The 14,667-nt window shown below is 52.9% G+C and overlaps 2 protein-coding genes across 2 annotated transcripts; both read left to right on the plus strand.

Annotated features, from left to right (window-relative positions):
- The first annotated feature begins 2,290 nt into the window (after nucleotides 1–2,290).
- Nucleotides 2,291–14,589, plus strand: SLC35D1 (solute carrier family 35 member D1). Its single transcript, XM_088169606.1, is given in 13 exon segments — nucleotides 2,291–2,434; nucleotides 3,208–3,241; nucleotides 3,381–3,467; nucleotides 4,036–4,103; nucleotides 4,982–5,053; nucleotides 5,745–5,813; nucleotides 6,120–6,222; nucleotides 6,623–6,715; nucleotides 9,434–9,484; nucleotides 9,486–9,502; nucleotides 9,909–9,987; nucleotides 10,580–10,662; nucleotides 11,170–14,589. Coding segments are annotated over 13 exon segments (969 nt in total). The 5' UTR covers nucleotides 2,291–2,330; the 3' UTR covers nucleotides 11,279–14,589.
- On the plus strand, nucleotides 13,213–14,589 carry LOC148222760 (uncharacterized). The gene is made up of 2 exons (XM_088169607.1): nucleotides 13,213–13,558; nucleotides 13,619–14,589. The coding sequence occupies exons 1-2, from the start codon at nucleotides 13,213–13,215 to the stop codon at nucleotides 14,266–14,268; spliced, it is 996 nt and encodes a 331-aa protein (XP_088025733.1). The 3' UTR covers nucleotides 14,269–14,589.
- Nucleotides 14,590–14,667: the final 78 nt, after the last annotated feature.

Raw genomic sequence — 14,667 nt, forward strand, 5'->3', positions numbered from 1 at the left:
ACACGGGGGACACGGGGGTGGCACAGGCGTGTCCCTTTCCCCCTGCTGCCACCGCTGCCGGGTGACACCCAGATATTCCATCCTAAAATCCGTGTGTTTGGGACCGGGGGGACACTGCACCCATGGGGGTTTCTCTGTCCCCTCATTTAGGGTTCCCCGGGGGGGACAGGGACATTCCAGAGGGACAGGGAACCAGCCCTGAGTGCGTCAGTCCCGCTGGCACCGCGCTCCAGGCAGGATCGGGTTCCTCTGGAGCAGTAAAGATTCCCCAGTCCAACGGCTTCAGGACAGCCGGGGCTCGCTGCAGGAACAAGGAAGGTGATGCCAATGTCAAAGAAGGTTTCACTGTGATTTTTGGCCCGGGGTAAAAGGACACCCGAGATATGGAAAGTTGCTCCTGGACTTTAAAGTCAGTTTTGTCCTTCCTGTGAGCCGTGCCAGGGAACAGCCCCCGCTCCTTCCCTGTGTGCAGGGCCGTGAATCAGCCGGGAAAAGGAAAATTTGGGCAGAGTTTTTGTTTTTCCCTGCGAGGGGAGCGAGCCGAGCGTGCCGGGGCGAGCGGCAGCTCCTGCCCACGGGGCCACCATTCCCCGTTTGCCTCTGCAGGCCCTGGCTGTGCCCAGACAGGTCATGGCAGCGAGAAAATCGGGAATAATGCTCCCCAAAAAGGGGCTGTAAACACAGCCACGGCCACGGGCAATGAATGTCCCGCTGCTGCCTTCCCCCCTCATTTTGGGAGAGACCCCAACTCAACCCTGGAGGGGTTTGGGTGGATGTGGGATAGGGGTGGCCTTGGCCGTGCTGGAATGGTTGGACCGGATGCTCTTTGTGGGTTTTTCCAACCGAAATGGTCCAAGGTTTTTATGGAATCGCTGCTGTTTTCAAGCTGAGGCTGATCCCTCATCCCCCTGCACTGCCCCCCATGCCCACCCTCATTCCCCCCAGTTTTGTCCCTCCAGCCGTGTCCTGTCCCTTGGGGGGCTCGGGGACACTTTGTCCTGCGGGGACTGAGAGCTGTGACCAGGTGAGGGTGATGGGTGCCCAAATTCCCCAGCGGTGCCTTGAGGTGTCCCCCAGCCCAATCTGTTCCCTCCCTAGGGCGGAGGCGTTTTTTGTGCTCCAAGCTGCCTTGTTTGGGGATTTTTCCACTTGGCAGAGCATAGCCCGGAGGGGAAGATTTAATCTCTGAAAGGGAAGGGCTGGTGCCAAAATCCTGCGTGCGGGGTCACCCGAGGGCAACACCCGGCAGGCTGCGGGGCCCCCGGGGCCACCGTGCCAGGGACAGCGGGGCCAGCACGGCTCGGACCCCCCCAGTTCTGCTGGCACGGCTCTGAACCCCCGATTCTGCTGGCACAGGTCTGGGTCTGACCCCCCAGTTCTGCTGTCATGGGTTTCATCTCCCCCAGTCAGTGCCCCCCAATTCCAGCCTCCCTTGTGTGATGTCCCCCATCAATGTCCCCACTCCATCCCTCTGTGCAATATCCCCATCACTGTCCCACATCCCAGCCCCCTGCGCGATGTTCTCCCACCCCATCCAATCCTGTCCCATGATTCCCATGGATCTCATCCCAACCCCCTGTGCTCCGTCCCCCCATCACTGGCCCACATCCCAGCCCCCTGTGCTACGTCCCCCCATCCCGTTATCTCATCCCATCCCACCCTGTTATCCCATCTCACCCTGTTATCCCATCCCATGGATCCCACCCCGTTATCCCAACCCATCCCATTACCCCCCCCCCATTATCCCCGCTCTCGTTCCCCGTCCCGGTCCCTCCCCATCCCCGCTCCCATCCCCGTTCCCGGTCCCTCCCCTCTCCATCCCAATCCCCTCTCCCTCCCCATCCCCGTTCCCGGTCTCTCCCATCCCCGTTCCTATCCCCGTTCCAGGTCCCTCCTCTCTCCCATCCCGGTTCCCATCCCCGTTCCCGGTTCCTCCCCTCTCCGTTCCCATCCCCGTTCCCTCCCCTCTCCCATCCCGGTTCCCATCCCCGTTCCCGGTCCCTCCCCTCTCCGTTCCCATCCCCGTTCCCTCCCCTCTCCCATCCCGGTTCCCATCCCCGTTCCCGTTCCCTCCCCTCTCCCATCCCGGTTCCCATCCCCGTTCCCCGTTCCCTCCCCTCTCCCATCCCGGTTCCCGTTCCCGGTCCCTCCCCTCTCCCCTCTCCGCTCCCATCCCCGCGGCTGCGCGGCTCCTCCCGTTCTCCGGTCCCGCCCCAGCCATGTCGGCCCCGCGCAGACGCCCCGCGGCCGCAGCCGGGGGGGCCCCCGAGGGGGCGGCCGAGGGGGGAGCCCCCGCCGGAGCCCCCGCGCCCGGCGATGCGGAGCGGGGCATGGCGGCCCCGCCGCTCTGGCTGCGCCTGCTGGCCGCCACCTTCTACGGCCTCAGCTCCTTCCTCATCGTCGTCGTCAACAAGAGCGTCCTCACCACCTACGGGTACGGCCGCGCCGGCGGGAACCCCCCCTGGGAGAGGGGGAACCCCCAACGGGATGGGGAACCCCCCCCTGGGAGAGGGGGAACCCCCAACGGGATGGGGAATCCACCCCTGGGATTGGGAATCCACCCTGGGATTGGGGGAATCCACCCTGGGATCGGGGTAACCCCCACCGCGATCGGGACCCCCCCCCCGGGAGAGGGGTAACCCCCAGCGGGATCGGGAATCCACCCTGGGATTGGGGTAACCCCCCCCCCAGTATTGGGAATCCACTCTGGAGTCGGGATAACCCCCACCGGCATCGGGAATCCACCCTGGGATCAGGAATCCACCCCCGAAATGGGGGTACTCCCCCTTGGGATCGGGAATCCACCCTGGGATCGGGGTAACCCCCAACGGGATGGGAAATCCACCCCCGGGATTGGGAATCACCCCTAGGGATCGGGAATCCACTCAGGGATCGGGAATCTCCCCAGAATTGGGACACCCCCCCGAAATCGGGGTAACCCTCCCCCCCCCCCCAGACTCGGGAATCCCCCCGGGATGGGGACCCCGCCACTCACCGCCCGTCCTTGGGGTCGGGTCATCCCCCCCCGTGTCACCCCCCCTGTGTCACCCCCCCCCCCCCCCCCGTGTCACCCCCCTGCCCCGGGTCCTGTTTTGGGGCTCCCCCGCCCACCCTGGATGTCCCCCCCAGTGTCCCCATGGCCGTGTGGCCTCGGGGACCCTCCCCCCTCTGTGGGTGCCCCCCATAATTTGTGCTCTGCTCCCGCAGGTTCCCGTCCTCGCTGTGCGTGGGGCTGGGCCAGGTGAGTGGGACCCCGCCGTGTTTTGGGGGTGCAGTGTTTTGGGGCCGTGTTTTGGGGGGTGCAGTGTTTTGGGGCCGTGTTTTGGGGGGTGCTGTGTTTTGGGGTGCCGTGTTTTGGGGTGACCCCTGCTCTCTTGCAGATGGTGGCCACCGTGGCCGTGCTCTGGGTGGGGAAGGCGCTGCGGGTGGTCAAATTCCCTGACCTGGACAGACACATCCCCCGGCGGGTGAGACCCTTCCCCGGCACCCAAATCCCCTTCCCCGGCACCCAAATCCCCTCCTCGGACACTTAAATCCCCTCCCCAGACCCAGCTCCGTTTTCCAGACACCCAAATCCCCTCCTCGGGCACCCAAATCCCTTTCCCCGGCACCCAAATCCCCTCCTCGGGCACCCAAATCCCCTCCTCGGGTACTCAGATTTTCTTCCCCAGCGCCTAAATCCCTTCCCCAACACCCAGCTCTCCTCCTCGGGTACCCCAAATTCCCTTTCCCAGCACCCCAAATCCCCTCCTCGAATACCGAAATCCCCTTCCCCAGCACCCAGCTCCCCTCGGGCACCCCAATCCCCTTCCCCAGCACCCCAAATCCCCTCCCCAGCACCCAAATCCCTTCCCCAGCTCCCCGGCCCGGGGCTCTGTGGATGCCCGCGCTGTTCCCGGCTCTGTGTGTGTGTGTGTGAAGGTTTCCATGGCGGGCTGGCAATAATTCCGTGTCTATAATTAGATTTTCTATTCGTCTCTTTATCCACCGAGGGTGCTCGGGGGAGCTCGCTCAGTTTGTCGCTCTCCTTTGCAGACGTTTCCTCTACCTCTCCTGTATTTCGGGAACCAGATCACGGGACTGTTCAGCACAAAGAAGCTGAAGTAGGGATGGGTTTGGGGCACGGCGCGGGTTTAGGGCGGTCCTGGGGCTTTCCAGGATTGCCAGGGAGCCCTGCGGGGCCGCGGGGCTGGGCGGGAACCTCGGCTTTCCTTTCCCCTTTTCCCCTTTTCCCCTTTTCCCCTTTTCCCCTTTTCCCCTTTTCCCCTTTTCCCCTTTTCCCCTTTTCCCCTTTTCCCCTTTTCCCCTTTTCCCCTTTTCCCCTTTTCCCCTTTTCCCCTTTTCCCCTTTTCCCCTTTTCCCCTTTTCCCCTTTTCCCCTTTTCTCCTTTTCTCCTTTCCTTTCCCCAAATCCTTCCCGAGGGCAGGGAGGGGCACGGGCTGAGGGTCTGGGATTGTTACAGAGAATTTCTGACCTGGCAGGGACTGTCTGGCTGCCCCTCTCCTTCCATTTCATGGTGGGATTTCCCCCCCTGTTTTCCATTTTACCCCTCTTTTTCATTTTCCCCCTATTTTCCACTTTCCCCCAGTTTCAGTTTTCCCCCTAATTTCCGTTTTTCTCCCTCTTTTCCATTTTCCCCCCCATTTTCCATTTCCCCCCCATTTTCCATTTCCCCTATTTTCCATTTCCCCCCCTTATTTTCCTATTTTTTTTCCCCTCTCCCCCTCTTTCACTCCTCCTTCACGGGCTCTGGGGGTGTCCCTGAGCTCTCCCATCCTGGCAGGGTCTGGCAGCAAATCCAATCCCATAAGGAGCAATCCCACACCCATAGTTCATTCCCCCAGCAGTGCACGGCCAATCCAATCCGTGCTGGATTTCGGGGCCCATTTCCTTTTCCCTGCTCCTTTTTTGGGGTCTTTGGTTCCTTTTGGGGCCTGGGGAAGGGGGGCTCCCTGTGACCCCGCTGTCCTTCCTCCCGCAGCCTGCCCATGTTCACGGTGCTGCGCAGGTTTTCCATCCTCTTCACGATGTTTGCCGAGGGATTCTTGCTCAAGTGAGTTCCAGGGACGGCTCCGGGCTCGGTTCTGGGGCTGCCGGGCCGGGTTTGGCTCCGGGCTGGGCTGGGAGGGGATGCGGGAGGGAGGGGATGCAGGAGCTGCTGCTCCCAAATCCCATCCCGAGTGTCTGGAGGGAGCTGGGACAGAGGGGATGTGCTGCTCTGCTTCCATTTGGGGCACTTTGGGAGGCTCTTGGGCCTGCCCCAATTCCTACAGGGACCCCAAACCATTCCTGGACCCCAAACCTCTCCCAGAGCCCCTTCCCAGGGCTGGGAAGTGCAGGGTGCTGTGCCTGCCCCAATTCCTGCAGGGACCCCAAACAATTCCTGGACCCCAAACCATTCCTGGACCCCAAACCTCCCGTGGGGTGCCCAGAGCCTTCCCTGGGATCTTCCCCGTGCCCAGCTGAGCCCTGCCCTGCCCCAGGCAGAGCTGCAGCTCCTCCAGGCTGGGTTCTTTATCTTCTAAAACATTGGCTGAGATAATTGTCTGATAATTGTCTGATAATTGTCTGATAATTGTCTGACAGTGTCTCCACTCGCAGCTCCTGCACAGGTCGCTTTGTTTGGGGTTGGTTTGGGGTTTTTTTTCCCCCCTTTTCCTGAGGAGGAAAAGCTTCTCCCTGCTCCAAAGCCCTGGGAGTATTCCCGAGGGCTGAAGCTGTGTCCTGCTGCCCCTGTTTTGCAGGAAGAAGTTTTCCTGGAGCATTCAGATGACAGTATTTGCCATGATCTTTGGTGCATTTGTGGCTGCCAGGTGAGCTGTCCCCGTTCCCTCATCTCCAGAGGGTCCCTGCTAATGGGAATCCAGTCCATGGTGTGTGCCAAGAACAGAGGATTAATTAATTAAACACGGATTTTATTTTTTTTTTAAATGTTCCCCCTCCTCAGACATGCTCTCTAGTAGGAAAGAATGTTTTCCAGACCCAAATTCCAGCCCCTCCTCCCGTGATTAACTTTTCCTGACAACTTTCTGGCTCCCCAGAAGGTGGAAGGAATCTTCCAGGCCTTGTCCCTGCTCAGCCCAGAGCTGTTAACTCCTGTTTTTTTTTCCCTTTCCCAGTGCTGACTTGGCATTCGACCTGGAGGGATATATTTTTATCCTCATTAACGATGCCTTAACAGCTGCAAACGGTGCCTATGTGAAACAGAAGCTGGATTCAAAGGTGGGATGGGCTTTGGGATGTTGGGATTTTGGGTTTGGTTTCTGTAAAAGGAAAGGTGGGAGGTTCACCCATCCCATTCCCAAAATCTGTCCAGACCTGGAGAGGGACTTGGGACAAAGGGATGGAGAATGGCTTCAAATTGGAAAAGAGAAGAGTTGAGTGGGATTTTGGGGAGGAATTCCCAGATTTGCTGTGGCTGCCCCTGGATCCCTGGCAGTGCCCGGGGCTGGGTCGGATCCTGGCACAATGGGAGGTCCCTGCCCGTGGGTCCCTCCCATCCCAAAGCAATCCAGAATTCCACGGGATATCAAAATTCCGGATTCCCGGGTGGATCCAGCTGCAGGAGCAGAGTCCCAGGTTCGGTTCCCAGTCAGAGCTGGGGCTGTTTTCCCTTTTCCAGGAGCTGGGCAAGTACGGGCTGCTCTACTACAATGCACTGTTCATGATCCTGCCCACCCTGGGCATCGCCTGCATCACTGGAGATGCACAGAAGGTAGCAGAGACCCCAGAGCCGTGGATTTTGGGGTGCAAATGGCACGTGGGGGGGGGGCTGAGGAGGAGGAGGATGATGGGGAAGGGGAGGAAGGGCTGGTGGCCCAAAACCACCTGAGCAGAAAGGAGCTGCAGCTTTTGACGTTGGGCTCAAACCCACAGGGTTGCTCCATTCTGGCAGTTTCTGTAATGCCCGAGGAATGGGGAAATGCAGAGCAGGAAGAAAAGCCAAATATTATTTAAAGCAGCAGAGTAATTTTTGGATCAGGGAGTTCATTCAAGCTTTTTTTTTTTTTTTTTTTTTTTTTTTTCCTCCCCCTCTCGCTGGGGCACTTTTTGTTGAGTTGCTTTGTGGGTTCAATTTGCTTGTCCTGGAGATGTGAAATAATGGTAATGGTGATAAATACAGAAATAGTGATAAATACAGAAATAATAATATAGTAATCTATACTATTTAATAGTAATTTATACTAGTAATGGAGTATATGCTACTTATAATAATAATAATAATAATAATAGTAATATTAATAATAACTGTGGTCCTGTATACATGAAATTATTCTCTATTGTTGCTACTGTGATTATGATTATTTTCCTGTAGTCTTGAATTTATTACTATTATTATTATAATTATAATCAATAGTAATATTAGTAATGATAATATTAATATTGATATTATTATTATTAATAATATCAATATTGATATTATTGTTAATTATATTAATACTGTTAATTGTTGTTGCCATCACTGATGTGCAGCTGCCTCTCCTGAGCAACAAATTCCTTTTTGCTGCCATTTTTTGGATCTCTCCGTGTGCAGGGAGTTCAAGTCACCCACCTGGGGGTGGCCCTGGTGGCCCTGGTGGCCCTGGTGGCTTTGTCCTCGTTAGGAGTTTAATGAGGATGGCTGGGGATAATGAGCTGGGTGGGGGTGGCTCAGCCCCGCCCCCCCGGGAGCGCTGGATTTTGGGATAAAAATCCTCATTTTTAGGAGCAGGGCAGGAAAACTCTGCTGTGAGCAGCCTCTGTTCATCCTGAGACAGAAATGTTTCTGTTTTGATTTTTTTTTTTTTTTTAAATTTGCTTTTTTTGCCCTGAATGAGCTCCTCTGTGGGCTGGACAAAGATGTGCTGTGTGCTGGGGCTGCTGCCAGGAAACTCCAACGGGCAGCACCGGGAAAATCCCCTGGGGAAGGGCTGGGGGGGCTGGGAATTCCTGGGGGTCCCTGGGGCTGGGAATTCTGGGGATCCTTTGGGGCTGGAATTCCTGGGGGATCCTTTGGGGCTGGGAATTCCTGGGGATCCTTTGGGGCTGGGAATTCCTGGGGATCCTTTGGGAGCTGATCCTGATCCTTTGGGGCTGGGAATTCCTGTGGGATCCTTTGGGGCTGGGAATTCCTGGGGATCCTTTGGGGCTGGGAATTCCTGGGGATCCTTTGGGGCTGGGGAATTCCTGGGGATCCTTTGGGGCTGGGAATTCCTGGGGGTCCTTTGGGGCTGGGAATTCCTGGGGGATCCTTTGGGGCTGGGAATTCCTGGGGGTCCTTTGGGAACAAACCTCGCTCACAATTCCTGGGGAAAAGGGGAAGGGAGAGCTGCAGGAGGGTCCTGCAGGGCTGGAATTCTGTGTGTCCCTGAATGTCCCTGAGTGTCCCTGAGTGTCCCCTCTGTCCCCTGAGTGTCCCTGGCCACCTGTGGCCAGTCCTGGCTCCTCCTCCTCGGCTCCTGTCTCAGATTCCTGACTTTTCCTCCTCCCTGACCTTTCCTTTCTCCCGGAGCTTCTCTGGTCCCTGCAGGGTCCTGGTGGCCCCTCTGGGGCCATCCCCGTTTGTGGCACTGGATCCAAGATTCCCAAATGTTCCCAAAATTCCCTTTCCCTGCAAGCCAGGCTGCCTCGAGCTGCAGTGGCAGCTCCAGAGCTCGCAAATCCTTGGACGTGCTGGCCCCGAGTGTTGTGGTTTGCAGGGAGGGAATTCCAGAAGGATCCAATTCGGGAGAGCAGGCAGCTGGGAGATGCCTCTCCTGCTGCCTCTGCCTTGGGGAAATCCATCCCTGCTTTTCCAGAATTTACAGAAATCACAGAACTCACAGAACTCCAAGAATTCACAGAACTTACAGAGAACTCAGAGAAATTACAGAATTTACAGAACTCAGAGCTCATAGAACTCCAAGAATTCACAGAACTTACAGAGAACTCACAGAAATCACAGAATTTACAGAACTCAGAGCTCACAGAATTCACAGAATTCACAGAACTCTCAGAATTCAGAGCTCACAGACTACAGAGAGCTCACAGAACTCATAGAAATCACAGAACTCACAGAATTTACAGAACTCACTAGAGCTCAGAGCTCAGAATTTACAGACTCTCAGAATTTACAGAACTCTCAGAATTTACAGAGCTCAGAGCTCACAGAATTTACAGAATTCACAGAACTCACAGAATTTACAGAACTCACAGAATTTGCAGAACTCTCAGAACTCACAGAATTTACAGAATTCACAGAATTTACAGAATTCACAGACCTCTCAGAGCTCTCAGAGGGATGAGCTGGGTGCTGAGGCTGCAGCTGATTCAGTTGGGATCTCCAGCCTCGGATTCTCATTCCAGCTTTGGAATTGGGTTGATTTTTTGCTGCTGTGAGGTGCAGGCCGACTTTGGGAGGTTTATTTGGGATTGTGTGGTTTCCCAAGGCCCTTAAAGCTGCTGTTCCCTGCAGGCACTGGAGTTCCAGGGCTGGGCAGACACGTTTTTCATCGTGCAGTTCACATCTGTCCTGTGTGATGGGGTAAGGCCTGGGCTGCCACCAGGAAAGCATTTCCCATTCCAGAAATGGGGAATTGTGGTGTCTTATTATTTAAAAATCACCCTAAATCCTCACTGCTCTTAGGGACACCATTCCTGAGAGGTGTGGTGGGTGGGACTTCTCTCCCAACTCGTCTCCAGTGTGGGTTTAGCTAAAAAAAAAAAAAAAAAAAAAAAAAAAAAAAAAAAAAAAAAAAAAAAAGTGAGATAAATCCTGCTGGGGATTGGATGGGAATGGAATAAATCAGGGAATAAATCCTGGAATGCAGCTCTGGGTTGGGGGTTTGAGCTCCCCTCATTCCCTGAAGGGCAGGGACACCTCCCATGGCCAGGGTGGGGCCGAGGTGGTTGCCAAGGTGTTGTCCCTGATGTTGGGCTCTTTCCCACAGGTTTATTTTGATGTATTCCACAGTTCTTTGCACTCAGTACAACTCTGCTCTTACAACTACAATAGTTGGCTGCATTAAGGTGAGTGCCATTCCCTGCTCCCCACCCCAAAAAAAAAAAAAAAAAAAATCCCTTGGGAATTGCATGAACCCCTCATTACAGCCCCCATGTTCCACCCCCTGCATTCCCATAAATTCCCTTTTCCATAAATAATTCCCTTTTCCATAAATAATTCCCTTTCCTATAAATTCCCTGTCCCATAAATAATTCCCTTTCCCATAAATAATTCCCTTTTCCATACATAATTCCCTTTTCCATACATTCCTTTTTCCATAAATAATTCTCTTTTCCATACATAATTCCCTTTTCCATAATAATACCCTTTTCCATAAATTCCCTTTCCCATAAATAATTCCCTTTCCCATAAATAGTTCCCTTTCCCATAAATTCCCTTTTCCATACATTCCTTTTTCCATAAATAATTCCCTTTCCCATAAATTCCCTTTCCCATAAATTCCCTTTTCCATAAATAATTCCCTTTTCCATAAATAATTCCTTTTTCCATAAAAAATTCCCTTTTCCATAAATAATTCCCTTTCCCATAAATAATTCCCTTTCCCATCCATTCCTGGCTCTCAGGCTTTTTTGTTCCTCCCATCTTGTTCCTTTGCAGAATATTTTAATAACCTATATTGGGATGTTTTTTGGAGGAGATTATATTTTTACATGGATGAACTTCATTGGTCTCAATATCAGGTAAGAGCAGTGATTTATTTATGATTTGTAAGTGAAAACTGGGGTGAAACTGAAATGATTTAATGGATTTTTCCCCTTCCCTCCCCCTAAAAAAAAAAAAAAAAAAACCCACAAAAATTGGATTTTTGTGCTTGGTCTGTGGGATGCTCCCAAACTTTTTTTTTTTTTTTTTTAAAGCCCAGGAGTAATTTAACAGGAAAATTGAATTTTCCCTGAATTACCAAGCAGATCCATGCAATTAAGGCAGCACAAGAAGAACTTTGGAGATTATTTCACCTGACATTCCTTTGAATTCAACTTCGGGAAACATTTCTGGGCTGTGCTACGGGAGCCTCCCCTATCCTTGGGGGAATTATTTTTAACAGAAATCCGATGCAAATTTCGGGGCATTTTGCTGAGAATTGACAAATTCCAGCAGATCCTCGTGCCTGGCTCTGCCTTTTTCGTGCCCGTGGGGCTGAGGCAGGAGCTGAGCTCCCACCAAGGCTTTTCCTCCTTCCTTTGCAGCATCGCTGGGAGCCTCGTCTATTCCTACATCACTTTCACCGAGGAGCAGCTGCACAAGGAGTCAGAAGCTGGCAGCAAGATGGATATTAAAGGGAAGAGCTCGGTGTGAGCAGGGAGAGGAATTGATTTCCTTTTTTTTTTTTTTGGTTTTTTTTTGGTTTTTTTTTTGGGGTGGAGAACCGAGCTCTTTGTGTTCGCTTGATCGCGGGCGGGGCGTGGCAGAGCACGGCGAGTGCTCTTGATTTTTGCTGCCTTCACAAATCCTTGAGGCAAAATCCCCTCAGCCTGCACGGGGCAGGATGAGCCTAATTCAGTGTGATCGGGAGCAATTAACGGGGTTGCTAATCAAGCTGGGAGATGGGCACTGGAGGATGGGCACAGGGCGAGGGCTGGAAATTCTGCAGCCAGGGATGGCCCTGGATGGAAATTCTGCAGCCAGGGATGTGCCAGGAGTGACTCTGGATGGAAATTCTGCAGCCAGGGATGTGCCAGGAATGATCCTGAATGGAAATTCAGCTGCCAGGAGTGATCCTGGATGGAAATTCTGCAGCCAGGGGAGACCCTGGATGGAAATTCTGCAGCCAGGGATGATCCTGGATGGAAATTCTGCAGCCAGGGATGTGCCAGGAATGGCCCTGGATGGAAATTCTGCAGCCAGGGACGGTCCTGGATGGAAATTCTGCAGCCAGGGATGTGCCAGGAGTGACTCTGGATGGAAATTCAGCTGCCAGGGGTGATCATGGATGGAAATTCTGCAGCCAGGGGTGACTCTGGATGGAAATTCTGCAGCCAGGGGAGATCGTGGATGGAAATTCTGCAGCCAGGAATGGTCCTGGATGGAAATTCTGCAGCCAGGAATAGCTCTGGATGGAAATTCTGCAGCCAGGAATAGCTCTGGATGGAAATTCTGCAGCCAGGGATGGCCCTGGATGGAAATTCTGCAGCCAGGGATGTGCCAGGAGTGACTCTGGATGGAAATTCTGCAGCCAGGGATGGCCTTGGATGGAAATTCAGCTGCCAGGGATGTGCCAGGAATGATCCTGGATGGAAATTCTGCAGCCAGGGATGGTCCTGGATGGAAATTCTGCAGCCAGGGATGTGCCAGGAGTGACTCTGGATGGAAATTCTGCAGCCAGGGATGGCCTTGGATGGAAATTCTGCAGCCAGGGGTGATCGTGGATGGAAATTCTGCAGCCAGGGATGGTCCTGGATGGAAATTCTGCAGCCAGGGATGGTCCTGGATGGAAATTCAGGTGCCAGGATGGCCCTGGCAGGATCTGCTCCATGGAATCTGTGGATCTGCTCACGCCAGGGACTGGCTCTGTGCCCAGCCTGCTCCCTGTGGAAGGATGGGAATGCCAGGAGAGCCCAGCATTGCCTGGAAGCTGCTCCTGGGCTGAGCCAAACCCTCCTGGATGAATGCTCAGTGCTCTCTGGACTTACATTTTTAACTTTTTCCAGTTTATTTTCTGTTGGTTTGGTCCAGGATCCCACTTTTCAAGCCGGGTTTGCCCTGCTGGGTTGAGCAGGGCTTTGCATTCCCCTCTGTGTGTGACATTCCCAGCAGGAATTCCCTGCCTTTGCTGAGCTCTGGGATTTGGGAAAGCAAATCCCAGGAGAGCTGAGATTGTCCCACAGCACATCCAGGGAATCTGCAAAAGCTGCACCTCCCACCCCTGCAAGAACCACAGGGACTTAAATCTTTTTTTTTTTTTTTTTTTTTTCCATGAATCACCCTGGGGTTGTGACCCACGAAAAGAATGGGAATTGTAACACTTTGGGCATTGTTCAGTGATTTATTTTTTTTTTTTTTTAAAGGTTGTCTTATCCAGCACTTCTTTCCAGGTCTCCTTGGGTTCTCTCGTTCAGTTTAAAAAGAATTCCTTTTGGAGCTCGGTTAAAAAACTTTTCTAGTAAAATATTTAGAGATTTTTGTACCCTAACAGCTTCTCTAGACACTGACACTGGGGGTTTTTTTTAGGAGATATTTTTTTTAAGCTGTTGGGCAGAGCTGCATTTGTTGGAATTTATTGAAGTTTTTGGATGGGAAAGAGATTTTCTGTGAGGGAGCAGCTCCAGCCCGGTGTGCTGGGGGAGGTTTGGAGCTGCTGTTCCTGGAGCAATTCCAAAGCCACAATCCTCCTTTTTTTTTTTTTTTTTTTTTTTTTGTGGGATTTTGTGTCACTGCAGTCACGAGAGCAGTTGGGGTGTCCTGGAGCAGCCCCTCAGCACATCCCCCCCTCTGAGCACAGCAGAAAAGAAATCCCTGATGATTTTATCTCCCGAAATTCCAGTAAAACCTTGGCTTTGTCCCTGGGGGCGAGGAGGGTGACAAACCCTTCCTGCTGTGCAGAAGCCTCCCAGTCCCTGAACTGGTCCTGTACTGGTCTCTGTACTGGTCCCTGTACTGGTTCCAGTCCTGGTCCCTGTACTGGTTCCAGTCCTGGTTCCTGTACTGGTTCCAGTCCTGGTTCCTGTACTGGTTTCTATACTGGTTCCTCTACTGGTCCCTGTCCTGGTTCCATTACTGGTCCCAGTACTGGTTCCATCACTGGTCTCTGTACTGGTTCCTGTCCTGGTTTCTATACTGGTCCCTGTACTGGTTCCAGTCCTGGTTCCTGTCCTGGTTTCTATACTGGTCCCAGTACTGGTCCATTACTGGTCCCTGTACTGATCCTGCACTGGTTCCTGTACTGGTCCCAGTCCTGGTTCCTGTACTGGTCCATTACTGGTCCCTGTCCTGGTTCCATTACTGGTCCCAGTATTGGTCCCTGTACTGGTTTCTGCACTGGTCCCTGTACTGGTTCCAGTTCTGGTCCCAGTCCTGGATCCTGTACTGGTCCATCACTGGTTTCTATACTGGTCCATCACTGGTCCCAGTCCTGGTTCCAGTTTTGGTTCCTGTACTGGTCCATTACTGGTCCCAGTATCCAGGTGCTGCTGGGGCCCCTCCCAGCCGTTCCTGCCTCTGGCTGCAGCATTCCCAAATTCCCATTTTTTTTTTCCCACTTGTGCCCCGAGTTCACAGCCAGGAGGTTGATTCTGTCAGAGGGTTTTGGTTTTTTTTTTAAAAAAAATGATTTTCTGTTTTATTTTTAAATCTGCTGGTTAGATTTACATCCTAACAGGGAAGGATTTTTAAATTTTATTTTGTCCACGTTGGGATCCTGCTGGATCCTGCACACTGGGAAAGCCAAGAATTCCTCTAACAGTATTTTCTATACCATTAATTGACTAAAAAAAAAAAAAAAAAAAGTTAAAAAAAAAATGTTTTCTATAGAGAATCTATTTACAAAATGAACATTTTAGTGCTGAAAATCTGAGTGTGTGGCAGGCTGTGGATGTGAGGAATGAGAGCAGAGAGAGGATTGATGTGCCTCTGTATTTTTATATTTGCTTCCAATAAACCAATGAACCAAAGCTGCTCCTGCCTGTCCCTCTCTTCCCTGGCTGGAGACGATGGGAATGGTGGGGATGGGCATTCAGAATATTCTGAAT

Source organism: Sturnus vulgaris, chromosome 9, assembly GCF_052056855.1.
Source record: "Sturnus vulgaris isolate bStuVul1 chromosome 9, bStuVul1.hap1, whole genome shotgun sequence".
Classification (NCBI taxonomy): Eukaryota; Metazoa; Chordata; class Aves; order Passeriformes; family Sturnidae; genus Sturnus; species Sturnus vulgaris.